This window comes from Callithrix jacchus, chromosome 14 (assembly GCF_049354715.1).
Source record: "Callithrix jacchus isolate 240 chromosome 14, calJac240_pri, whole genome shotgun sequence".
NCBI classification, from domain to species: Eukaryota; Metazoa; Chordata; class Mammalia; order Primates; family Cebidae; genus Callithrix; species Callithrix jacchus.
In genome coordinates, this window is record NC_133515.1 from 103,370,806 (window position 1) to 103,398,287 (window position 27,482).

The window sequence follows — 27,482 nt, forward strand, 5'->3', positions numbered from 1 at the left end:
AGAATCCACAGGACTCCCCCATCCCCCAGCGACCAGGCTGCCTCTGGGTGTCATCTATAAACCTCCGAGAGCACTGGGTATTTTCTCACTTCTAACCCTTAGCGCCTTCTGTGACTCCTCCTGGGATGCTTTTCTCCTGCTCTCTTTGTTTTCAGACTTGTCCTCTTCAAGACCCAGGCCAAATCCCCGCTTCTCCATGAGGTCCTCTCTGACCTCTCCACCCATAATGATTTCTCCTTCCTTTGACCTTTGAGGAAAAGGGTGAGAGGCCAGGACTGATGTCTCTGAGCTCCTTCTCTGTGCCAAGTACTTTGCTCACACATATCGTCTCTAATCTCACAGTGTTCTTCATGGTTAGGTGGTATCACCTTGCAGAGGAGGAAGCTGGGGCTTAGGGAGTCTCACTTGGCCAGGAAGGGGAACTGAGGCAGAGCTCTCATCATCTACTCCCCTTACTGGATACTTAGAATGTCCAGGGATGGTTAGTGCCTGTGAGTTTCTTTCTCATCATCCCAGCAACCACAGGGTCCCCCTAGGGACAGGGTCCAGGACTTAGTCATTTTTAGCATTGTTAAAAGATAAACTGAGGTACAATGCAATTATGAAAGGTTTATTTGAATAAATAACAGTTCAGAGAAACACCAAACTGAAAGTGATTCCAGGCTCCACCAGGGGAGCCCAAGGGGAGTGCTTTTTTTTTTTTTTTTTTTTGAGACGGAGTTTTGCTCTCGTTACCTAGGATGGAGTGCAATGGCGCCATCTCGGCTCACCGCAACCTCCGCCTCCTGGGTTCAGGCAATTCTCCTGCCTCAGCCTCCTGAGTAGCTGGGATTACAGGCACACGCCACAGTGCCCAGCTAATTTTTTTTTTTTTGCATTTTTAGTAGAGACGGGGTTTCACCATGTTGACCAGGATGGTCTCGATCTCTTGACCTCGTGATCCACCCGCCTTGGCCTCCCAAAGTGCTGGGATTACAGGCGTGAGCCACCGCGCCCAGCCGGGGACTGCTTTTATACAGTGAATGCAGAAGTAAAGCAAAGAAAATATTTCACATGTTACGATTATGTAGTTGACTTATTTGGCCTATCTCACTGGAATGTCCCTAGTTGTATAAGTTAGTTGGCAGCTTCTGATTGGTTGAGCTTAAGTTCTTTTTTTTTTTTTTAATATAGGTATTTACAAGAAATAACCCAAGTTAAGTTTTGCTTATATTTTCAAACAAGGTCACGGTCACCTCCGTGGCTTAACTGGTTCCATCTGCTCAGGGATCCTTCAGGACTGGTTTCTATTTTAATATTAATTTACCTGAGTAGCACCAATAGCACCTCATGCCATGGAATGTGCCCATTATGGGAAAAAAAGTCACATCCTGTCATGGTTTTTAAATTAACACACTATTTAATTGTTAGAGCAATGTCAGGTCCATGAAAAAATTGACTGATGAGTACAGAGAGTTCCCATACACCTTCTATTCCCACACGTGCACACCCGCCCTGCCCCACCCCACTATCATCTTGCCCATCCAGAGTTGTACGTTTGTTACAATCAGTGAACCTATGCCAACATCATCATCATGCAAACTCCACAGTTTACCTTAGGGTCCATGCTTGGCACTGTACATTCTGTGGGCTTTGACAAATGTATAATGACATGTATCCACCATTATAGGGTCATACACCTATACACTACTGTATGACACTTATACACATTATAGGGTCAGACAGTAGTTTCACTGTCCTAAAATCCTCCACGTTCCACTATCCATCCCTCCCTTCCCCCAACCCTTGGCAATCACTGATCCTTTTACTATCATGATAGTTTTGCCTTTTTCCAGAATATCATGCAGTTGAAATCACACGGTATGTAACCTTTCCAAATTGACCTATTTCACTTAATAATATGCATTCACACTTTCTTCATGTGTTTTTCTGGCTTGAGAGCTCATTTGGTTTTAGCACTGAATGCTATTCCATTTTCTGGACATACCACAACTTATGTATCCATTCACCTACTGAAGGACATCTTGGTTGCTGCCGAGTTAGGGTCATTAAGGATAAAACTGTCATAAACATTCATGTGCAGGTTTTTCTGTGCATATAAGTTTTCAGTTCATTTAGTTAAGTGCCAAGGGACATGATTGCTGGATCGTATGTTAAGAGTGTACACTGTTTTGTAACAAACCACCAAACTATCTCCCAACATGGCTGTCTCATTTTGTATTCCCATCAGCAATGAATGAGAATTCCTCTTGCTCTACAGCCTCACCAGCATTTGGTGTTACTGGTGTTCTGGATTTTGGCCATTCTAAATGGTGTACAGTGTGTCTCAGTGTTGTTTTAATTTGCATCTCCCTGGTGACATATGATGTGGAGCATCTTTTCACATGCTTATATGCCATCCGTACATTTTCTTCAGTGAGGTGTCTGTTAAGATCTTCGATCTGTTTTTTAATTGGTTGTTTTCTTACTGCTGAGTTTTAAGAGTTCTATGTATGTTACGGGTAATAGTCCTTTATCAGATGTGACTTTGCAAATCTTTTCTGCTAGACTATGACTTGTCTTATTTTCTTGACAGTGCCTCACAGAGTCACTGCTTCTACAGAGCAGAAAACTTGTATTTTAATAAAGCCCAGTCTATCCATTCTTTCTTTCACGGAGTGTGCCTTTGATGTTGCACCTGAAAAGTCATCACCAAACCAAAGGTCATCTAGATTTTCTCCTATATTCTTTTCCAAGAGTTTAATATTTCTGCATTTACATTTAGGTCTGTGATCCTTTTGAGCTCATTTTTGTTCCACTGGTTGGTTGTGCCTATTCTCTGTCAATAGCACACTGTCTTGATTACCATATCTTTACAGTAAGTCTTGAAGTAGTGTCAGTCCTCTAACTTTGTTCTCCTCCTTCAGTATTGCATTGGGTATTCAATATTGCATTGGATTTTTGGCTTCTCCATATAAATTTTAGAATTAGTTTTCTAATATCCACAAAATAACCTGCTGGGCTTGGATTTTAATTGGTAATTGCATTAAATCTATAGACAAGTTGAGAAGAGCTGACATTTTGACAATATTGAATCTTCTTTTCCATGAACATGGAATCTCTTCATTATTTATTTCTTCGTTTATTTCTTTGGTCAGAGTTTTGTAGTTTTCCTCATATAGAATTTGGACATATGCTATTAGGTTGATACCTAAGTATTTCACTTTGCGGGGGGATCCTAATTTAAATGATAATGTATTTTTAATTTTTAATTCTACCTGTTTGTTGCAGGAATATAGAAAACCAATTAACTTTATATATTAATGTTGTATCTTGAAACCTTGTTATAATCACTTATTTATTCCAGGAGGGGAGGGGTTTTTTTTTGTCAATTCTTTTGAGTGTTCTACACAGACGAGCATGCCATCTATGACCATCTGTTCTTGTTTGCTGTCTACTTCTTCTATTAAATTCCTCAGCATATATATATATATATATATATATATATATATATATATATATAGAGAGAGAGAGAGAGAGAGAGAGAGAGAGAGAGAGAAAGAGAGAGAGAGAGAGAGAGTCTCACTCTGTCACTCAGGCTAGAGTACAGTGGTATGATCTTGGCTCACTGCAACCTCTGTCCGTCTGCCTCCATGGTTCAAGTGATTCTCCTGCCTCAGCTTCCTGAGTAGCTGGGATTACAGGCATGTGCCACCATGCCCAGCTAATTTTCGTATTTTTAGTAGAGGCAGGGTTTCACCTTCTTGGCCAGGCTGGTCTTGAACTCCTGACCTTTTGATCCACCTTCAGGTTCCCAAAGTGCTGAGATTACAGGCATGAACCACTGCACCTGGCCAAATTCCTTAGCATATTAATGATGGGTTTTATAAATTTCTAGTCTGAAAATTCCAACATCCCTGCTGTATCTGAGTCTGGTTCTGATACTTGTTCATTCTCTTCAAACTGTGCTTTTTTGCTTTTTAGTGTGCCTTGTGCTTTTTTGTTGTTGTTGCAAGGTAGACGTGGTATACTAGGTAAAAATAATCAAGGGTAGACAGTTCTTCAGTAATGTCGTAATAAAGTGTGGGGGGAGAGAAAGCATTTTACAGTCCCATGATTAGGTCTCGGGCTTTTAAGGATGATGAACATCATAGTGCTTCTCGGTTCTCTCTATCCCTCTTAAGGTGGAACAAGATGGCTACAGTGGTTTGGAGTTGGGTATTTCCCTTCCTCTGGCCAGTTAGACTCATAAAACCCCAGCAGGTCAGGCCCTGGTAAAATAGCTTCTTAGAGGGCATGTCTTGTTAAGAACAGGGTACTCTGGCACATTTCAAGATGGTTCCCTTCCCCTCCCCTCCCCCTGCCAGAGCATGAGGGGATTTTTCTCTGATACACACTTTGTGAGTCCAGTAGAGATCCTGGAGGTAAAACTCACCGAAGCATGTGCCCACCCTCCATTGTGACTGGTCCCCCTGGAGATTTTAATAACTCTCAGACTCTTTCATACTGAGCCTCTAGCAATCAAAGTTTAGGTTCTCCTATCTGCGCACCGGTTCCTGTGGAGGTTTCCACTTACAGGTTTTGGCTCAGGAAAGGAATGATTCTTATATGTGCTCATTGGTCTCTCCAGCTTTGGGGGCAGCAGTTTGCCCTGTGACCTTGCTTCTCTGCCAGATCTAAGATTGTCGATTTTTCAGTTTGTTCAGCTTTTGAATTATTAGGAAAGAATGACTACTTCCAGGCTCCTATGTGCCTGATGGAAAACTGAAGTTTTCCAGGTTTGAAATTGCTAGTAGTTATAATTTATAAGGCAGTAATAGGCTATGTTATGGGCACAGGGGCTAGACGTTGTCCACTCCCATGGAATATATTGCTAGATCATTTTCCTTTGCAAGGAAAAGTATCAAAGTGCCTGCTTGTCTCAGTATTTTCTTGTGGAAAATGGATAGGGACAGGAACAGTGTTTCATTCAAATCCCGACAATTCCACAGTGTGCCCCAAGGCATGGGACTGTGCATCTAGAAAACAAGGGGCAAACCAGAGAGCCAGGCTGTAAAAGTAGACAATGAGGAGAACATTCAAGTGGCCTGAGTAATTTTGTGGGAATTAGAACATGCTCTTACTTTAGCGAGGAATACTTTGGGAAAAATAAGTGACTTTTTCACCAGTTTCATCTTACCTATTTCAGTTGATCAGGATCATTCAAATATCTACACATTTATACTCATACATACATTCACATGCACACATGATCACACACTGCCATGATCACACACACACACTCATACACACCATTGATCATACAGTCATACATACCTAAGATTACACACAGCCATGATCACATGCATACACAACCACACACACCCATGATCACACACACACACACACACTTATGATCATACATACCCATGATCACATATATACATCTATGATGATACATACCCATGATCATATACACACACCCATTATCACACACACACACCTATGATCACACACATCTGTGATCATACAACCATACACATATATCTATAATCTCACACATACATTCATGATCACACACACACACACACACACACACACACACACCCATGCACATAGATTAGATCAGTCCAGGGTCCCAGCAGAAACAGATGGGATGATTGAGCCAGGTCCTTGAGGCTTAATAATGGGACTGTTTACAAGGATGTGAACCAGGGTGAGAAAGACCAGCAGGGTGGAGGGTCAGGGGTGACATGACCTGGGCCTGCAAGAGGAGGGGCCATTGCCACCCTGGGGTAGAGAAAAAAGGAGGTGGAGCCATGACCTGAGCCCAGGTTGGGGAGGCAGGAGAACACTCCCCAGGTTACACACATCCTGGCCTCCAGAACCTGTGACTATGTTACCTCAAGTGGGTGATGTTACATCTTCCACCACACTCCATGGCAAAGGAGAATTCAGTTGGCAGATGTAGTTAAGGTTGCTGGTCAGCTGCTTTTAAAATAGGAAGATAATTCTGGATTATCCTTAAACTATAACCAAACAAGTTCCCTAGCCCCTCTTCTCCTACCTGTCTTCACTACCACAGAGCTTAACGCACACCTCGCATCTCTCACTCTCATCCCAGCCTCTCTCCTTGCTGTGTTTACCCATATGGGCTCAATACAATCATGAGGGTTCTTTTTTTTTTTGAGACAGAGTTTCACTCTTGTTACCCAGGCTGGAGTGCAATGGCACGATCTCGGCTCACTGCAACCTCCACCTCCTGGGTTCAGGCAATTCTCCTGCCTCAGCCTCCTGAGTAGCTGGGATTACAGGCATGCACCACCATGCCCAGCTAATTTTTTGTATTTTTAGTAGAGACGGGGTTTCACCATGTTGACCAGGATGGTCTCGATCTCTTGACCTCGTGATCCACTTGCCTCAGCCTCCCAAAGTGCTGGGATTACAGGCATGAGCCACCATGCCTGGCCTTCATGAGGGTTCTTAAAAGAGGAATAGGGAGGCAGAAGAGAGCCCAGAGATGCTGTGTGAGAGGGACTCAACCTGATGCTGCTGGCTGTGAAGATGGAGGAGGGGCCTCAAGCCAAGGAATGCAGGTGGCCTCTAGGAGCAGAGAAGGCAAGACATGGATTCTCCCCTAGAGCTTCCAGAAGGGAATGCATCCTTCTAGCATCTGTATTTTAGCCCAGTGAGACCCGGGTTGCACTTCTACCCTACTCAACTACCAGGTGATAAGCGTGTATTGTTTTAAGCCACTAAGTTTGCAGCAATTTTGCTATAGCAGCCCTAGAAAACTAATGCACCAAGAGAGTGGCTGGAGGAGAGGATCACCCTGCAGCCTTTGGGTGTCAAGGGTGTTGGCTGACCCATAGCAATCAGCACGGAGGGACCCAGTCAGGGGCAAACACTGGAACTCTCTTCTCACTAACCTTTCACTACCAGCCAAGCTCAGCAGAGGCCAGAGCTCATCAAGAAAGGCAAAAATCAAGGGACAATCTCTCTCTCTCTGTGTCTCTGTCTCTGTCTCTCTCTCTCTCTCTCACACACACACACACACACACACACACACTCACACACACACACATGTCTCTGTTGTTCCCATGAAGTTAAACTCTGCTTCTTTGAGTCAGAAAATCCTTCTGTGACTAAATCCTGGAGTAAGGAAAAGAGGGAATGAACTCTGTGTTTTAAAATATTCTCTCCAGTCCACATGTTGGCATGAGGACCAAAAGCTGCATAGGGATTAGAAGTTGTCATAGGCAGTTCAGGCTGCCATAACAAAATACCGTAGACTGGTTCACAACAGAAATTTATTTTCTCACTGCTCTAGAGGCTGGAAGTCCAGGGGCAAGGTGCTGGCAGGTGGGGTGCTGGTGAGGGCCCTCTTCCTACCGCTGACTCCTCAGTATGTCCTCACATGATGAAGAGGGGAGGAGGGAGGGAGAGAATGCTGTCTGGTGTCTCCTCTTTAAGAACACTAATCCTATGGGATCAGGGCCCCACCCTTACAACATCATTTAACCTTAATTACTCCCTTGCTCCAAATACAGTCACATTGGGAGTTTGGGCTTTAATGTACGAATTTTGGGGACACAACTCAATCCATAGAACAGGTCCTTTTAATGAAAGCTGACATGTAAAATACAATAAGGCCAGGACCCAGGGCACACAAAGCAAATAGGAAACCCAGGGTCATGGCCCCAGACAACCCCTGGCCAGCCAGAAAGCCTTAATACTTGACACTATTGCCCAGACAGCCCCAAATAGAGCAGCTCTCCATTCCTTGACTCAGAACGGCTGAGTTGTCTCCTTAACTTCCCACACCTGTTAGAGTTGTCCAGCACTGAGTAGTTCTAATCACTCCCTGCTGAATTAGAAATAGAGGAAGGTAGCTGTCTGCTCAGCAATTGAACAGGAAAGCCAAGATTTTGACTCTACATACAAAGTGGCAAATATCAAGAATCAGTCTTCCAATACAGGCTGAAATCAGTACAACACAAATGATGTTTCATTTTTATTCAGAGGCAACGTTAGGCTCTGATGAGCATTGTGGAAGCAAGAGCCAGGCCACAGCATCTGTGCGTGGATATACTATCTGTGAAGGGCGTCAAGTTCCTGTGACCATGAATGAGATTTATAAACAGGGAGCACGGCAGTCACTGTGCCCTGATCCCCTGGTGAAGAGAGAAATTCTCAGCCTTCTGCACGTGCCTGCTTAGGGGACTCCCTGTGATGAATTCCTTCACTTCCGCATTCACGGCTTTTTCCAGTTCTCCCCTGACCTGGCTGGAGAGGCCCACTTGCAGAAGATACAAAGAAAATTCTGCTGTTTCTACATAACAGAGAATGCTTACCTAGAGCTGCCCTGAGAAGGTGTCAATGCCTGTCTTGTCTTTGATGCTCCCTTCTGAAAAATGGAGCTACCCCCAACAGTGCCGCACGTAAGGCCAGAGACTATCCCCTTTATCTCTTGGGGTTCTCCTCCTGTGTAGGTGTTAAAGGCATAAATCCCTGAAGCAACAGCCAAGGAGCTTCAGTCCCTGTGATTTTTTTTTTTTTTTTTTGAGACAGAGTCTCGTTCTGTCACCCAAGCTGGAGTTCAGCGATGTGATCTTGGCTCACCAAAACCTCCGCCTCCTGGGTTCAGGCGATTCTTGTGCCTCAGCCTCCTGAGTAGCTGGATAACAGGCGTGTGCCACCATGCCTGGCTAATTTTTGTATTTTTTAGTAGAGACGGGGTTTTGCCATATAGGCCAGCCTGGTCTTGAACTCCTGACCTCAGGTGATCCACCTGGCTCAGCCTGCCAAAGTGCTAGGATTACAGCAGTCACTGTGATTCTTATCTGTTCAGTGCTCTAACTCAATGAGGCATGAAAAACAGGTAGTAGTCTTATCACCCCTCCTTTTCAGATGAGTAAACTGAGGCTGAGAAAAGCTGCATGACTTACACAAGCCTTAAGATAAAGGGACAGCAGAGCCAAGACTTGTCTGTGCCTCTTCTGACTGCAAGCCCAGTATCATCCTGACTGAGAGCCTCGGAGGTTAAGCACTTGGAAAATTCTTCCAAAGAGAAGCAGAAACCTATCTTTTCCTTACAGGCCTTATTGAGTTACATGAAACCCATTGACATAGTTTGGCTGCGTCTTCACCCACATCTCATCTTGAATTATAGCTCCTATAATTCACATGTGTGTGGGAGGGACCTGGTGGGAGATAATTGAATCGTGGGGGTGGTTTCTCCCATACTGTTCTTACGGTAGTGAATAAGTCTCAAGAGATCTGATAGTTTTATAGGGGGTTTCCCCTTTCACTTGGCTCTCGTTCTCTCTTGTCTGCAGCCATGTAAGTCTCTTCCACCACGATTGTGAGGTCTCCCCAGCCATCTGGAACTGTGAGTACATTAAACCTCTTTTCTTTATAAATTACCCAGTCTCAGGTATGTCTTTATTAGCAGCATGAAAACAAACTAATACACCCATTAAAAAGTTAAGAATGTATTGGTACTTGTAATTTGGTTCAAAAAATTTGTTTAAGATTCATGATGTGAAAACTTAAGTTTAATCTCACAGTTTTCAAATTTTTTAGTTTTAGTTTTTAGCTTTAAACACTGTAAATATTGGTGTTTAAAGCTAAAATATAACCCCCATAAACAAAACTTCTTTTCGGTCCTCAGTCATTTTTAAGAGTGTAAAAGGGTCCTGAGGCAAAAATGTTATAATTTTTAAAATTAAAACTGAGAAAAATTTTAAATATATAATTTTTAATTCATTAAAACATAAACCCATTACATGCTAACAATCCATTTTTATTAAAAATAACCACCTTTCCAAGTTAAAAAATATAGCATTGTATTGCTTCTTTTTTTTTTTTTTTTTTTTTGAGGTGATGTCTCTCTCTGTCACCCAGGCTAGAATGCAACAGCACGGTCTCAGCTCACTGCAACCTCCATTTCCTGGGTTCAAGTGATTCTCCTGCCTCAGCCTCCCAAGTAGCTGGGATTACAGGCATCCACCACCACACCTGGCTAATTTTTGTATTTTTTAGTAGAGACAGGGTTTCACCATGTTGGCCCGGCTGGTCTCAAACTCCTGACCTTGTGATCCACCCACCTTGGCCTCCCAAAGTGCTAGGATTACAGGCCTGAGCCACCACGTCCAGCCTTGCTTCCTATTTTTGCAAAGCTCATTAATGTCTGGCTAAACTAAAGACAACGGATCCCCTGCTTCTGCATTCAATCTGTTCTAATATTTTGCGCTGGTTGACATATATGAGGAAAAGTCCACTTGTATGTGAAGAAAAGTCAATTTCACACAGACATATAATTGGAAAAGAGGGGGGATAATTGAATAATTATAATTCAGATAATTGTGGATATTCTTCTTTGATATTACACCAAATTTGACAAGTAGTGGCTTCTTAAAGGTTGTTACAACATAGAAACTGAAACTATACTAATGAATTTTTCACAATCAGTTACATTAAAATCCATTGGTCTACTTTCCATTTTGAATGGATCTTTTACTCATGCACAATTTTATACCTTTATGGATTGGGTTATTTGTAAAATACTGGTTCATCTGGTAGCCATGCAGATCATCCAACTGTTGATACATTTCATTATTCAAAAATTACATTCTTTAATATCACCGTTGATATCATTAGTAAAGTCTTTGGATGTTGGGAAACTATCAAGTTCCTAATGGCAGATATAATGGTCCAAAATTCTAATTTTTTTCACAAGCTCAAATGTTATAAATTTATTTACTGAAATATGTTCTGTTATCTTCCCTGAGTGCCAGGCTTACTTCATTTTAAAGAAAGTAACTGCCAAATACCCAGGTCTAAATAACCATAGTTTGCCAGTCATAGTTTCAAGTAAAAATAGTATTCCAAGGAAAAAGCAGCAACTTCATCTTGTGACTCAGACAAGTGCACAAATGCTTTCCTTTGAAATGACTGTGTACTTCAATATACAGCAGAAGTGATTTATGCATGGGAAGAAGAAAAAGCATAAATGTTAACCTTTAGGAAACCTGAGTAAATATGACATTTAATTTTGAGTTGCTGGCACAAAAGCAAAAGGAAAGAAGCGTGATATACTCCGTTACTTAGAGTAACAGAAAAGGGGAAGCAGACAGGAAAGGCAAATATTGCTTGATATTGAAGAACTTATTCCGAGATAATTTCTCAGCCCCAAACATCGTATATTGTACACAAACTTCTCTGCTGCCTTCTCACATGGGCTTCCCTCTCTCCTCTGAGGGGTCTTTGGGTGGAACACAATCAAAGCTGAAATGGGGACAGAGCTGGGCAGTGGCTGTGACAAATATTTTTTATTTTGTCCCAGATTTCACACCATATACTGAGACTTCTGTATAGAAAGAACAGTTCGATCTGTAGCAATTTATTAACTCATTAAAAGCTTTTAAACCTGTGAAATGCCATATATAATTATTCTAAGCAATGATTTTGGAGAAAGGAGCACTGTGCGTCACCACAGCTGCTCTGCTGCCTGCCAATTTCATCATCCCTCCTCTGTTTTAGTGCCTTGATTCATCTCTTAATTTCTTTGAGATCACAAGAAATTAAGTGGACCTTTCTTTAAAAATTAAAACTTCAGGGCCAGGCATAATGGCTCACACCTATAATCCCAGCACTAGGGAGGCTGAGGTGGGCAGATTGCTTGAGGCCAGGAGTTTGAGACCAGCCTGGCCAACATGGTGAAACCCCGTCTCTACTAAAAAAAAAATACAAAAAATTAGCTGGGCATGGTGGCGCGTGCCTGTAATCCCAGCTACTCAGGAGGCTGAGGCAGGAGAATTGCCTGAACCCAGGAGGCAGAGGTTGCGGTGAGCCGAGATCGTGCCATTGCACTCCAGCCTGGGTAACAAGAGCAAAACTCCATCTCAAAAAATAATAATAAATAAATAAATAAAATTAAAACTTCAAAATACCATTTAGGAAGGAGTTGTAAACCAATTTTTAAAAATCACACAATCTGATGAAGAAAGCCTTCTTCCTTTCTTTGTTCTTCAATTGCAAGACACATCAGATTAAATACCTGTCTATCTGCTTCTGCTCAATTTACTTTCCTTGTGGGATGTTCTCATTTGTAGTTACAACTGGCTACATAATTTGCAAGACTCCATACAAAATGAAATCACAGAGTTCCTTGTTCAAAAATTACGAAGAATTCTCAGATGACATTTGACTCAGGACAAGGCCTTTTCAAGCATGGGACCCTGTGCAAAAATGCAGTCACATGCCCACGAATCCAGCTCTGGTTGTCAGTGATTCTTGTATTCAATAAATGCTTATAATTTCAATAAATTTATTGTGCAGAGGAAAAGTATATTTACATAATCTCAATTTCAATGTAGATATGATTATATGCCCACATGAAAGAGTAAACTGTCGCTGGGCCATAACAACTTTGCTGAAGATAAAAGTCAGGATCTCTAGGTTCTAATTTCAATTCTGCCCCCAGTAAATGCCAGGGGTTCTTGGATGTGATGAGAAGGCCTCTGGGATTTTCAGCTCTAAAGTTCTGGTGTTCTGCATGAATTTAGAAAAGTGAAAGGTTTTAAAACATGCTAAACACACATCTCACTTCATCCCCTAGTTCCATGAGAATGCCATTCTCAAAGGACTGGGAAAGTATCGCATCACGAAGATGTATTCTCAGTGACAAAGGTGCTTCCTAGGGCTCTAAGGGTGGCATTGGAACAGCCCTTTACAAAGAACAGTAACATTCACAAAACGCTGATGTGTTGGGAAAGTCTTTCTCAAGTCCTTTCCCGGGCTGCACACACACAGAGCAACCCAAGGGCCGAGGCACAAGATGAAAGCACCATGTCTATTTAAGCTGCAGGTAGAGACTTCCACACACAGTCGCTAATTTCATCTTCCCAGAAATTCTGCAGTGCCGATAATAAGGTTGCAAAACCAGATTCAGAGAGGTTAAATACTTGCCCAAGATCACAAGGTTGGGAAGTGGTGGAGTCCGGCCCAACTGGTGACTATCAGCCCCCAAAGGAGCCCCCTTTCCACCAGCACACGCTTCCCTGAGTTGAACTGAAGGGAGATGTGTGACCGACGCTAACGGGCTGGCACTCGCGGTTTCAACGTTGGCTCAGGGACAACCTTTCGGGGGCGTGTCCTCCCAGTTCTGGAGGTTCCCAGAGAAGAGGAGGTGCTCGCTAACCAGGCTGCTCGCCCAGACTCGGGGCAGTGAGAGGGAGGGAGCGCCGGCCGCGGGAGCGGGATGGAGACCAGCAGCCCGCGGTCCCCGCGGCCCAGCCCCAACTCGGGGCTGAGTCTGGACGCCCGGCTGGGCGTGGACACCCGCCTCTGGGCCAAGGTGCTGTTCACCGCACTATACGCGCTCATCTGGGCGCTGGGCGCGGCGGGCAATGCGCTGTCCGTGCACGTGGTGCTGAAGGAGCGGGCCGGGCGCGCGGGGCGCCTGCGCTACCACGTGCTCAGCCTGGCGCTCTCGGGCCTGCTGCTGCTGCTGGTCGGCGTGCCAGTCGAGCTCTACAGCTTCGTGTGGTTCCACTACCCCTGGGTCTTTGGCGACCTGGGCTGCCGCGGCTACTACTTCGTGCGCGAGCTGTGCGCCTACGCCACGGTGCTGAGCGTAGCTGGCCTGAGCGCCGAGCGCTGCCTGGCCGTGTGCCAGCCCCTGCGCGCCCGCAGCCTGCTGACACCGCGCCGGACCCGGCGGCTGGTGGCGCTCTTGTGGGCCGCCTCGCTCGGCCTCGCCCTGCCCATGGCAGTCATCATGGGGCAGAAGCACGAGCTGGAGACGGCGAGCGGGGAGCCGGAGCCCGACTCGCGTGTGTGCACAGTGCTGGTAAGCCGCACCGCGCTCCAAGTCTTCATCCAGGTAAGAGTTGGGGGCGGGCGCTGGGAGGAGGATACCTCCCTGGGAGCAGACATTTTCGACTCATGCTCGCCACCACCCAGAAAGTTGGGTCTCGTTTCTCCGTCCCATTTTACTAGACGGAGAGAGGCGTGGCCAAAGTGAAGCAATGAGAGAACTCCCGATTTGAATTCAAAATTAACTCCAAAGTCAGGGTTCCCACTCTTGCGAGAGTGGTGCTCAGGCGTTACTGGGCGTAAAGTCGCCTGCGGAGCCTGTGAAAATATCGAGTCCCTGACCCACCCGGGTTTCTGCCTCAGTAGCCGAAGTTTGTGTTCAAACGAGCCCCCAGACGGCTCTGAAGAGGACCTCCCTGGAGGTAGGGTGGGGACGGGAAGGCACTCCTGGCCTCTTCCAGAGGATTGATCAGGCTTCTAACCTAATTTCCTGTTTCCTTCTCTCTGGCAGCCTTGCTTCCCCCAGGCCACTTGTCCACCGGCACCTCTTGCTACCCCTTTCCCAGAACTCCCATCATGCCCAGCCTCTGGCTTCTAAGTCAAAAGCTCATTCTGCTGCTTTTTATTCCAACCCTTCTTATTCCCCAAAGTGCAGCTCTGCTCTCACCTCCTCCCCAGTTCTAAGGGCTCTCTCCGTCTTCTGAGTTCTCTCAGCATGTGATGTATTTGCAGCACTTCACAATGCATTTTCTGAAAGTGATGCTCACCTTTCTGAGTTCTGTCTCCATTTCAGCATCATTCTACAAGTCAGTGTCCTCTGGTCGCTTGCTCTGGTGACATTAGACTGTGATCTCATGTGTCCAGCACTCTGGGAAAGTGCGAAAGGCTGAGAAAGCACAGGACTACCCCCCCCCTCCCCCGCCCACCTCCCAGCACCCAGGCCCTGCTGGGCCTCCAGGAAACCTAAGGGAACAAATCAGGATGGAACCAGGACCCCTTCTCTGCACACTGGCACAGGAGGGTATGGGGGAGAGTTTACTATGCAAATTCATCAGAGCACGCCACGCAGAGGGTGTGAAGGCTGCTTAGGGGACCCGAAGCGCAAGTGCCACATCCCCAGGTGAGGCTCCTTTTCATGTAAAGCTGCCTCCTGCAGATGGAAGCCCAGCATGCCCACAATCAAAGAGCCCTCTCTAAAGTCCCCTCTCTCCCTGTACTCTCTCCTCGTTCCTGAAGGCCCCACCTTTGTTCGTGTCTGCTCATCCATCCCCTGGGCAGGGGTAGAGGACCAAAGGGCCTCAGGGAAGGTGTTTACTCAGCAATCTGCTCTTCATTCATGACCAGGAGGAACCCACAGAGCAGGCAATGCCTTAAGGTTTCATGGGTGTTCAGTGGAGCCGCTTTGTCCCATTCATTCTCAACATTGTGGAGTGGAGAGGGACTCTCCATGGCCAGAATCCTTCCAGATCTTGAGCATGCTCCCGAGTACCACCCCTGGAATCCACAAAGGCCACTGAGTCATCTTCAGAAGTGTGCCTCTAGAGTGGCTGTCCTGGCATCGGGGCCTTCTCTCCACTGAACTTGTCACCTCTTATGCTTTAAACAACATCTTCCTCTCCTACTTCCTTTCTGGCAGGCTTAGCCCAGAGACCCCTCACCCATCACATGGAATCTGCCATGAGCAACTGTCTGCAGTGATTTTCGCATGGATCTGGGGCTCCAATGGGCACCTAGAAGCAGGCACAGGTCTCCTGAGGGTGTGGGGTATGGTGGGTGGGATCTGGCTTGGAGGGAGGGATGAAGGGACCAAATGCCTGAGGAAGGTGTACTTATGTTTCTTTATTTCACATGGAAATTGGCATTTAAAAGTTTATAAGGCTCAGTGCATAGCTCAAGCCTATAATCTCAGCACTTTGGGAGGCTAAGGTGGGAGGATCACTTCAGGCCAGGAGTTCGAGACCGGCCTGGGCACCATAGTGAGATCCTATCTCTACTAAAAATAAAAGTTACCTCGGTATGGTGGTGTGCCTGTAGTCCTAGCTGCTGAGAAGTCTGAGATGGGAAGATCCCTTGAGCCCAGGAGTTTGAGGTTGCATTGAGTCATGATTGCACCACTGCACTCCAGCTGGGGTGACAGGGCAAGACCCTGTCTCAAAAAATAAAAATTCAAAATTCGAAGTTCATAATCGGTTTCTGAAATGAAAAAATCTAGCCATTGTGAAAGGGGAAAAAAGAGGCTAGAGAGGGGTGTAGTCAGAACTCTATGTTGCGAATGATGGAAACAGAACTGGAGGCAGCTTCAGCCAAAATAAAAAATTGAATCAGGGGCTCAGGAGCCCCTCTCTCTCCTGCTCTTCCCAGACTCACAGAGAGGCCTCTGGGTGTCTGTGGATTGGGTTCACATGCCCAGGTTTGTCCACAGGGCAAGAACATGGCTGCTGGCATCCTCTGTGACAATTCAATGAGATCATGTCGAATTGCCCAGAATATTGCAGGTCCTCAACAAATGTTCACCTTCTTCCCTTTCTTGCCTTTTCTTCCCACCTAAGGATTTAATTCCAGCTCTCCCTTCCCAGCCTAGTATGGTGCCTGGCTCACAGGAAGTGGAATTGGGGCCTTCCCACCTATCCTCTCTTCTCTCCCTCACTGCCTGCTCTGCTATCCTCCAGCCTCCTGAGTAGCTGGGACTACAGATGCATGGCACCATGCCAGGCTAAGTTTTTGTATTTTTAGTAGAGACGGAGTTTTACCATGTAAGCCATGATGGTCTTGATCTCCTGACCTCATGATCCACCCACCTTGGCCTACTTTTTAATCAGTTATATTGGTACATTTTTAAAAAATTTGAACTAGTTGCTGTTTAACCGTGAGTAAGCAAAGGGGTGTGAGAGCATGGTAGGCACGAGGAACCCCACAGTAGATGTCCCTGTGGCCTCCGGGGCAGCAGCTGGGAGAAGCTCAGACTGGAGTGCGACAGCACAGTCACAACTTAACTGCAGCCTCTGCCTCCTGGGCTCAAGCGATCCTCCCACCTCAGGGTGCGAGTATGAAAAACTATAGATTTTCCAGAAAGATTTTAAGACTCCCGAAGATTAATTACTAACATATTAATTATATTTTTACTTTTGACCTTCGTCTTGACTGGCATTAAAGCTACAATTTGATAGCAATTAAGTATGTCATTACTGGTAAAAATCTGTTTGGTTCCTCAGCAAACTAAACTGATGGTCATAGTGTTTTATTTTTCCCTCAGTGTTGCTGATTTGTGAGCAAGCATTAAGATAAAAAGGCATGAATGATAATTCCATAAAAAGGCACAGCATTAGTTATTCAGATAGTTCACACTGACTCAAAGTGGTATTAAATATCGTTCAGTTGGTCCGAGCACAGTAGCTCACACCTGTAATCCCAGCACTTTGGGAAGCCGAGGTGAGCAGATTGCTTGAGTTCAAGAGTTCAAGACCAGCAGGGAAGCATAGTGAGACCCCCATCTCTACAAAAAATAGCCAAGAGTGGTGGCACATGAGTGTAATCCCAGCTACTCGGGAGGCTCAGGTGGGAATATAACTTGAGCCCAGGAGGCAGAGGTTGCAGTAAGTTATGATTCCACTACCGCACTCCAATCTGGGTGACAGAGAGAGACCTTGTCGCAAAAAAAAAAAAAAAAAAAAAAAAAATGCCCAGTTTAAAAAAAAAATGTTTGCTAAGGGAAAGGTGGAAGAGAGCCTTAGAACTGATGAGAAGAAACCCTAGAACACATAGATTTTGAATTTTTAAAAGTAAACATTTAAAACACAGGGTATTATATAAATAAATTCATTTTTCTAAGTCAAATAATATCAAATGATGATAACCCAAGATGTGTGATGGAAAACAGCAATCCCCTGTCATACTCCACACTCATTCATTCCTCTAGTTCTCTAGTTGAGAGGCAAATGCCATGCATTCTTGTCTCTTGCCCTCTCTGCCTCCATATTTCTAAAGAGCACACCAGCCTTACTTCTTACTTTTCAATTGTACCCACTGTCTTCTACCCATAGAAAATGAGCATTTCACTCTCCTACACTCTGATTCCTGCCCTCTGCCACCACCACTGCAAAACACATCACCCCCATCCTCCTTCCAGTATATTTCTATCACTGTGTTGGGTTAAATTTATGTTCAGTACTTATGTAATTGTGACTATGTAAACATTCTTCACAGATGACACACCTGTTGCATTTTCTTTCCAATCCAAGGACTTTTGTTTTCTTTGAAGTTAATAATGTATGGTGTTTTTTTTCATTTGCATAGTTTTCTATGTGCCTATTTGTAGTTCATTTTCAGCTTCTCTATCACAAGCATAAATGCCCTTTCAATATGTTCAGATCCATCAGATAACCTACCAGTTTCATCTTTTTTTAGTTCTCCCTGGAGCTCTCTGCTCCAGTCCCACTGGTTGCTCTCTAGTGCACAGGGGGACCCCCTGGTAGCTCCCTTCCATCTGCACAGGGGCCCCCTCGGAGCTCCCTTCCATCACTCAGTGGGTCCTCTGCAGGATACCCCATTTTGAATGACAGGTCTTCCTCTTTATTGGCTTATAACCTTTTCTGTCTAGAACATATGTTCTTGTAATTTTTTGAGACCTGAGGAAAGGTTCGTAGAGGGTAAAAAAATTTGAGAATTTGCATGTCAAAAATTGTCTTCTTTTATTTTCACATTTGTCATAACATGGCTGGGTATAAAATTCTAAGATGGAAGCCATTTTTCTTACAGGTTATAAAGCACTACTCATGATTTTCTAGCTTCCACCATTGCTTTTAAGAAGTAAATCTCATTCTAGTTTTCCAACCTATCTATGTGACCTGTTTTATCTGTTTTTAAGCTTTCAAGGTCTTCTTTTTATACCCAAGGTACTAAATGTCATAAAAATGAGACTTGCTGTGAGTCTACTTCCATCCATTCTTCTGGGCACCCAGGCAGCCTTTCAGTCTCAAAGCTCAGATTCCTCAACTTTGGAAAAACTTTCTTGAGTGCATTTCTAAATAAAATTACTCTCCTCTGTTTTCTCTCTTTTTTTATTCTTTCTGGAACTGCTATTACGAACATCCTAAACTAATCCCAAATTTTCTTTTCTCTCTCCTCACTTTTTGAGAATTTTCTCAACCTTCTAACCCTTCTGCCACCCCTTCAGCTGATGCAGATTCGGGGCCCAGGGCACAGCCTGATGGCAAGGGTCACAGGGCCTTGGCAATGCCCCACAGCCCTTGGCATTACCTCCACAGGTGAATGTGCTGGTGTCCTTCGTGCTCCCCTTGGCACTAACTGCTTTCCTGAACGGGGTCACAGTGAACCACCTGCTGGCCCTCTGCTCCCAAGTGCCGTCCACCTCTGCCCTGGGTAGCTCCACCCCCAGCCGCCTGGAGCTGCTGAGTGAGGAAGGTCTCCTCAGCTTCATCGTATGGAAGAAGACCTTTTTCCAGGGGGGCCAGGTCAGCCTGGTGAGACACAAAGATGTGAGTCGGATCCGCAGCCTCCAGCGCAGCGTCCAGGTTCTCAGTTAAGTCCTCTGTAACATCATCCCAGGAGAAAGGGGCCCAAGTTCCAGGGCTGCCTCCACCAATCTCTGGGCCAGGTGACCTCAGCCAATCACTACCTCTCTCAAGGCTTTCTTTATCTTATGCCCCAGGGGAACCAACAGATTTCCTGCAGGGTTCAGTGGGATAATTAAAGGAAAGAATAGGAATTCTGTACATGAAGTCTCCGATCTGCTCCAGGGAGTAGCACACTCAGGCAAACCAAGACTGGACCACTTTTCAGTAAGTCTGGCTGTGTGGATGAACACAAGGAGCAGTCATAGTTAAAGACTGCAGCTGCGAATTGTGGACTCTCGGATGGGCTTGGTCCCTAAATCCAGTTCCTTTCGAACTCCGCTTTCCCTCCTCCAACACTGATCTGTTTGCTTTCTTGTTTTCATAAGTATCTGGAAAAATTTAGCCTTATGAGAGAAACTCCAAAAGGCACAGGAAAGCAGAGGTCTCTCCAAGCACACACCATAACCCAGGCACTCACCATAACCCAGGCACTAGCTAGTGTATAGAAGGATCAAGTACAAGCCAGGGTCTCTGCTGTCATCAGTGTCACAGTCTTGCGTATGGTCAGAGATGCAAGAGCTAAGTGCAATGTGCTAAGTAACACAAAGTCAGAACATGAAGGTGTCAGGCTTCATATGATGGACAATGGTCAGTCATTGAAAAAGCTGATGTCCTCGAATGAGTGGAGATTTGCTTTTGAGACCTATTGTACTCAGCTTTTTGGAGAATGGGCTAAACGGTGCCTGTCAAACTTCATATGCATAAGAATGATCTGGAGAGTTGTAAAATGCAAGCTGCGGGGGCCCAAGATTCTGATTTCTACCAGGCTTCTCACTGATGTTGACACTGCTCAGTGGTCCAGGGGCTCCCCTGGCCTAGATGACAGCTTTGCCCGTTGAAGCAGACCAGAAGCAGGAGAGGGAAGGGGTGGGCAGTTGGGAGACTTGTCCTAGTTCAGTACAGAGGAAGTAAGAGCCCCTTAGGGAGGTAGCAGTGAGACGGGGAAAACACACACGGGAGAGCTGCTGAGGAGGAACTCTTTAATAGACTGGATACAGAGAGGAACAGAAAAATAGGAGTCTCTGCTTATGGCTTGAGTGCCAGATAAACGGCAGTGCTGTAAATTCACCAAAGAAAGGACTAACGGAGTGAGACGCTTTCAGACAAGAAAGACACAAGATCTTTCTTTTTTTCAAGATGGAGTCTTGCTCAATGGCGTGGTCTCAGCTCACTGCAATCTCCTGCTCCCAGGTTCAAGCGATTCTGCCTCAGCCTCTCAAGTAGCTGGGATTACCACCGTGCCCAGCTAATTTTTGTCCTGTTAGCCAGGCTGGTCTCAAACTCCTGACCTCGAGTGATCCACCTGCCTCGGCTTCTCAAAGTGCTGGGATTCTAGGCATGAGCCACCCTGCCTGGCCCAAGAAAGACACAAGTTCTGTTGTACACACAGATAGATAACCAGGTAGGGAAATCTAGCCCTGAGTTGGGAATATATTCTGGGGGCCAGGAGGAGGTCCTAGAAGCATGCTGTGTCCAGGTCATAGTCAGAGTGGACATTCACCCAGAGGACAGGATAATGCGAGGTTTGAGAAGAGATTCAGGTAGGAATATATCAATTAACCTCAAAGCCTCCTTCCAACCCTTGACTCCAGGACCAAGTTAGAGGGAAGTGCTGCTGTCCCGTGGGCATCATCCTCCCTTGGCAATGTCGTAACCGAGAACGTGTTTGCTTTCTCCTTGTGCTCTCTCTCCCTCCCCAATGCTCTGCAGGAGCCATCGTGGCTGTGTATGTCATCTGCTGGCTGCCGTACCACGCCCGCAGGCTCATGTTCTGCTACGTCCCTGATGACGGGTGGACTGAGTGAGTGTGGCAGAAGGGCCCTAGCACACAGGGAGGGGGCCCATTGGGCTGGGCCTGCGGTCTCCGTTGCTCTCCAGAGGGACCCTTCATTGCTGGGTCCTCTGGAACTCTGGACTGCATGCCACCTGGTTCCGAGCAGGCTGTGCCTGGAAATCTCCCAGCTTGGGATGGGAAACCAGGCACTGTCTCCGACCTGGTAAGGCCATGGGCATGAGAGGCCTGGGGGAATTCTGACGACAGGAGAAAAGCCTACAGGCTGGGAAGGGGGAGCAAGGGCCATGCTTCTGAGGCTTCCTCTCTCTCTCCTTCCTATCCTATTACAAGGAGAGTGTGAGGCAGACACACAGCTGTGACTCCATGAGCTAACAGAAGGCCCCTCAGCAGAGACCAAGACATGCACTCCCTTTTATGACACAGTTAGAGAAGACAAGAGAATTCCTAATCTACCTTTTGGAAATCACTGTGCACCAATCATAAGTGGGAGTCAAACATCCAAAATAGTGGTCCCAGGAAGCCTCCGCAGAAAGAGCCATGTGACAGATACCTCCTCCTCAGGAGCCACTGGCGCCCCTTACACTCTGAGGGCAACACGAACTCCTGCCAAGCACTTCCTGCTGCAGAGAACCTGCAGCAAGGAATGCGGCTCCTCAGAAGGACCTGTGGCTTAGTGCAGCCACATCTCCTGGCCATATGCAGCAACCCTGGGCACCTGGGGACAGATGGCCCCTGTCAGTCAGCAATGTCACCTTACCATGAGGTGACTGGGAACCACAGCCAGGGATGGCAGACCATAGAGGCTGGGTGGAGGACATCAGCCGCTAGTGATGAAACATTTGTGGAATTCACACTGTGCTTCCTGGCCAGGAGTGGTGGCTCACACCTGTGAGCCAGCACTTTGGGAGGCCGAGGTGGGCGGATCAACTGAAGTCAGGAGTTCGAGACCAGCCTGGCCAACATGGTGAAATGCCGTTTTATCTACTAAAAATACAAAAATTAGCTGGGCACGGTGGTGTGCACCTGTAGTCCCAGCTACTTGGGACTGTAGGCAGGAGAACTGCTTGAGCTCAGAAGGCAGAGGTTGCAGTGAGCCACGCCACTGCACTCCAGCCTGGGCAACACAGCAAGACTCCATCTCAAAACAAAACAAAACATTGTGCCTCCTGATAGCAGAAAATAGGAGAGGCATTCTCCAGCAGGAGACTGTGAGGGGGTGACAGGTCCTCTAACCAGGCTTCCGGGTTTCTCTTGCAGCCCACTCTACAATTTCTACCACTACTTCTACATGGTGACCAACACACTTTTCTATGTCAGCTCAGCTGTGACTCCTCTCCTCTACAACGCTGTGTCCTCCTCCTTCAGAAAACTCTTCCTGGAAGCCCTCAGCTCCCTGTGTGGAGAGCACCACCCCAGGGAGCCGGTACCCCGCCGAAGCCCCAGAGTCCCTCCCTAATGGATACAGCTTCAGGCTTTGGGGATCCCCAAAAACCCCGATCTGGATGTAATACAAGAATGAAGAGAACAAGCAGAATGACCAGCTGCTCAGTCACCTAGCAGAGCAGGCAAGCAACCTTATCACTAATCATTCAAGCTTCGCAGCCAGAGCAACTTCTGTCAACCCCAGGTCTGCTGAGAACCGTGAAGTGCAGGCAAGCCATGTGACCCCGCCTAGCCTCAGGCTCCCTCATCTGTGTAGTGGAGATAAAGAGCAGCATCCATCTCTTAGTGTTGTCTGAGACTAAAGTGCTTAGCACAGAGCCTGGTGCATAGTTGATGCTCAATAAATTTTTGCTGGTACGATTTCTGTTATTGTTGCTGCATGGCTCTTATTGCTGCTTTCCTGCTGTCCTGAAAGCCCATGACACTTTTCTGTAGTTTCATGCTCAGGTGTCCTATGAATTTCCCAAATGACAAATCCACAGCACCTGAGCTGTAGTAAGATTCTCCATTCCCTCCCAGGCAGGGAGCAGCTGTTGACCTTGACAGCAGCTTCTGCGGGCTCTGGAAAGCCAGTGGGCCACTGGCATCCCCTCCTGCCTCTGGCCAAGCCAGCCCATGTACTCCCTGCCATGAGGCACAGGGGCCCAGGTAAGCTCTGGCCAGAGCAGAGTTGGACAAGAGTTGAATCTTCATTCTCTTCATCAGAGCGGGCTCTGCTTGTTTTACAGTAGGCCTCAGTCCCTGCACTGCCCCCACAGGCCAGGCCCACTTCCTACCACTAGCCTTACACCTGGAGGCGGTAAGGCTGAGGCCGGGGGAGCAATGGTGCTTTTCCCTGCGTGCAGAGGACACAGTGGCAGAAGGCAGGGGAGGGTACCGGCCCATGTGGGAGTAGGAGAGAGGTGGGTGCAGGACACAGAACCAAGGGGAGGCTCGTTTTGATGAACTGCATCAACGCTTCCCTGGACTCTGTCCACCTCCTGACCCGTCCCACACCCCCTACTCCCGTGATGACCACTGCGCAGACTCATCACACACATCACGCAGGCACACATCACACACATATGCACAGACTCACACATGCAGACACACCACATACATGTCACATGCACACTCATCACACATCACATGCACACACATCATGTCATGTACACACTCATTACACCTACATCACACATCAGATGCACATCACACACACCACAGGTAAACTCATCACATGCACACGTGTCACATGCACACACAAGATGAGCTGGCAGTGGCTTCTGAACAACATGGAGGTGACTGTTCTCCAGCCCAGCCCCAGGGTCCCTGAGAAGAGGCCAGAGGTGATGACCGCACATCCTTCATGGAACCTTCCTGGGCTAGGACCACCACGGGCACCCACACATGGGCTCATCAGGTGAGGACAAGCCACCTGGAAAGGAGCAACAGCTGCCCTGGTGTGGGGACCCCTTTAGGGGGCGGCTCTGACAAGCAAGCTACAACAGGCTTCCTGTGTTCATGGAGGAAGAAGGCGCTTCAGCCCCGCACCGCAAGGGGTGAGGCTGACCTTACCTGGTCCTGCTGTTGGTGATGGTGCAATCTCCGTTCAAGCCTCAGCTTCAGAGCCCCCGGGTCAAGGCTGTGGCTGTGGCATCCTTAAACCCCAGCCAAAGCTCCAGAGAGATCTGGGAAGCAGGAAAGGCAAGAAGCAGCTCCCAGTCCAAATGCAGATGAGACGGCCCAGGAAGCATGCTCAGCGAGGTCTGGGGCATGGGGCAGGAGAGCTGGTTCCACCGGCCTCATCACTGGGAGCAAGTTACCCCTGGGCAGGCTCAACTCCCTGAGTCTGCGTCACCTGTGAAACTGGTGGGAGCAAAAAACTCTTAAGCTATTTAAAAACAGTAATTCAAGTCAGCAAAATGGATCTGAATTTGATGCAATTTTTAATCTTCATTTATCTCTTTTGTATCAGGGGTGTGTGTGTGTGTGCGTGTCTGAAGAAATGTCAATGTGCTTGATATGGGATATTCTCTGAAGACCCTGCTAAGGGTGTTACATAATACGTGGCATATATCCCATGTCACTTTTCTAAAATATGGAAAACCCAAATTGAAAAATACATCTGGTGCCAAGGGTTTCAAATAAGGGATTGTGAATCTGTAGTACTTAATAATAAGCTCATAGTAATTAAATAAGATAAAGAATGTTAAGCTCCTACCACAGTGCCTGGCATACAGTAAATGCTCAATAAATGCTAGTTGTCCTTATTGTCATCATCATCATCCTAGGCCCCAAACTGGGTAAAACCTGGTAGTGTTCCTTAGAGAAGATCATATGAATGAGGCACACTTCTTCTGCTACATGTTACCAAAGGACAGTAAGACACAAGAGAAACAAAATGCAAAGAATAGATTGAGACACACAGATGAGCCACTTTATATACTATCCAAAATTATCATGCGAATCATTAGGCAAAACACCAGGACCCCAAAGGCCAAGAGACATAAAAGGAAACATGTTCAGCCTCAATAATTCCTGGAGAAATGTCAACCCAATCAATAATACACGATATTTTATAGGCAACATGTTAAGAAAAAATGTCAATGACCAGAACAAATATTGCTTCCAGTAACTGGGTGACATGAGTGTGCTCCTGTCTTAGATGGAAAGGAAATTGAATAACCTTCTTGGAAAGCAAATAGGCAATATATTTTGAAAGTCATAAAATGCTCAGAAACGTAGACCCTGAAGTTCAACATCTGGATATTTACTTTGAGATAATTTGCTAAAGAAGAAAAGGCCTCTCTGTGTGCACACAGAGTCATTGCAACACTCTTCATCTGGGCCTTTGCAAGCACCGGTCCAACAACATAAATCTTCTATACTGCCTAATCTCCACAGCAGCCCCCACGGTAAAAACTGTTCTAACCACCATTTCACCTCTGGGGCAATGGAAGCAAAGCCAAGCTAAGCAAGGTTCTTCTGCTACTTGGTAACTTGAAGAGTGGAGCCGAAGCTTGGGAGTTGGGAGCTGGTGCTCAGTATCTTTATCATGTTGCTGCCCAGGAGCTGGATGGCAAAAGATACCAATGGGCCAGGCACCGTGGCTCATACCTAAAGTCTCAGCACTTTGGGAGGATGAAGCAGGCAGATCACTTGAGGCCAGGAGTTTGAGACCAGCCTGGACAGCATGGCAAGATCCTGCCTCTATAAAAAATACAAAAAATTAACTGGGCATGGTGGTGCACACCTATAGTCCCAGCTACTCAGGCTGAGGTGGGAGAATCACCTGAGCCTGGGAAGTAGAGACTGCACTGCACTCCAGCCTGGGTGACAGAGCGAGATCCTATCTCAAAAAAAGAAGAAGACAAGAGATTCAAGGACCAACATTATGAAACTGAGCGAATTACAACGCTCTTGGTCAACCAAATCCTATTTCTTAGGCCACCCTTAACAAGTATCAATTATAAGGCTTATTTAGCAATATAAGCATATTCTGATGATATGACTAGGAAAGAAAACAAGAGAAATTGTGTATTCTGTACAAATGACACAGATAAAAGGTCAGAATGAAGCACTTCAAAATAAAAGTGGGGCTTTGCTGAAGGGGTATGAGTTACCCCACAACGGTGCTGGTGGCTGTCCTCCTCATCCCACCATCCCGGCACAGTAATCTGGGGCACGCAGCAGATGCAGAAATGTATAGAGAAAAAAAGAACCGCAAAACCAGTTTTCTTGCATGTGTTGACATAATATTGTTTGCATAATCTTGAGGTAACACATTGCAGATAGGAATTCAGTTCCCCCAGTGTTGCCCCGGGTCGGCACTAAGCCTTGATTAAAGAGCCAGCAGCCTGGGGTCAGCCCGGCCAGGGGATGAATCCGCCTCTGTCGCTTATTAGCTGGGTACTTAAGCAAATCCCTTCACTTCCTTGGGCCTTGTTTCCACTTCTGTAAATAGACATTATCACAACTACCTGCTGGGTTTTAAGAATCAAATGCCATCCTGAAAAAATCCTTAGGGTATTACCTAGCAACCAAAACAATTCAATAAATAGTAGCTGTCAAAATTATGGAAACGGGGAAGGTATTAGTGATTGCCAAGTGTCTAGGATGTGGCGAGGGGCCCTGGAGGGAGGTGGGTGTTGCTTTCAACATGTCACACGACGGATTTTTAGAGTGATGGAATCGTAGTGTATCTTAAACCTATCAATGTTAAATGCTAGTAAGGTGCACAGAATCGTGTATTCTTCCTTAAAACTGCATGGGAATCTATAATTATCTCAAAATTGTAAAAAGGAAGAAAGAAGAGGATCACTCATCATCCCACCATGCAGATAACCACTATTAAATTTTTGGTTTACATCTTCTGGGGCAAAAAAACTCACACACAAAACAGTAGCTGTCATGATTACAAAGGGACTCTCCAGGCTCCTGAATGCAGATTATCGTTATAATTCTATATTCAAAATTTTTTAATTGTGTATTTCTTTGTGTGGTTGGTTTGGCTACATACCTGCTTGTTGCTTGCCTTGCCTTGCCTTGGCAAGATCGAGGGAGAGACCCCAAAAGTGCTGATTTTATCAGGCTTCTGTCTTTGAGCCATGACTTCCTCAGTATCAGAATCCTAGGAGGCTTTCGCTAAACCTTGAAAGGTGAAGAATACACTGCGCACCTGCGTTAGTTTCTTACGGCTGCCATAACAAAGTCACACAAACTGCGTGTCTTAAAACAACAGAAATGTATTCTCTCACAATCCCGGAGGCTTCTGAAATCCAGGTGGTGGCACGGCACACTCACCAAAGACTCTAGGGGAGGAAACTTCCTTGCTTCTTCCAGCTTCCCATGGG

General features: G+C 46.2%; 1 protein-coding gene and 1 long non-coding RNA gene across 4 annotated transcripts; one reads left to right on the top strand and one right to left on the bottom strand.

Moving 5' to 3' along the window:
* Positions 1 to 13,187: 13,187 nt before the first annotated feature.
* On the top strand, positions 13,188 to 23,010 carry NTSR2 (neurotensin receptor 2). Of its 3 annotated transcripts, none has more exons than XM_002807559.7 (4): positions 13,188 to 13,846; positions 19,044 to 19,317; positions 21,123 to 21,213; positions 22,465 to 23,010. In XM_002807559.7, the coding sequence occupies exons 1-4, from the start codon at positions 13,223 to 13,225 to the stop codon at positions 22,661 to 22,663; spliced, it is 1,188 nt and encodes a 395-aa protein (XP_002807605.2). In that variant the 5' UTR covers positions 13,188 to 13,222; the 3' UTR covers positions 22,664 to 23,010. The 3 variants fall into 3 exon arrangements, with proteins under 3 accessions (XP_002807605.2, XP_017820025.1, XP_035129093.1); XM_017964536.4 differs by having other exon boundaries at positions 19,044 to 19,274; XM_035273202.3 differs by lacking the exon at positions 21,123 to 21,213 and having other exon boundaries at positions 19,044 to 19,274.
* LOC144579187 (uncharacterized) lies at positions 22,465 to 27,430 on the bottom strand. The gene is made up of 2 exons (XR_013526163.1): positions 27,149 to 27,430; positions 22,465 to 24,495 (listed from the first exon to the last, which is right to left on the bottom strand). It is a non-coding gene; the product is annotated as an uncharacterized LOC144579187 (long non-coding RNA).
* Positions 27,431 to 27,482: the final 52 nt, after the last annotated feature.

Coding starts and splice junctions, on each gene's coding strand:
- NTSR2 (XM_002807559.7), top strand. CDS start 13,223: ATGGAGACCAGCAGCCCGCGGTCCCCGCGGCCCAGCCCCAACTCGGGG. Junction 13,847..19,043: donor CGCTCCAAGTCTTCATCCAG/GTAAGAGTTGGG, acceptor TTACCTCCACAG/GTGAATGTGCTGGTGTCCTT. Junction 19,318..21,122: donor GCGCAGCGTCCAGGTTCTCA/GTTAAGTCCTCT, acceptor AATGCTCTGCAG/GAGCCATCGTGGCTGTGTAT.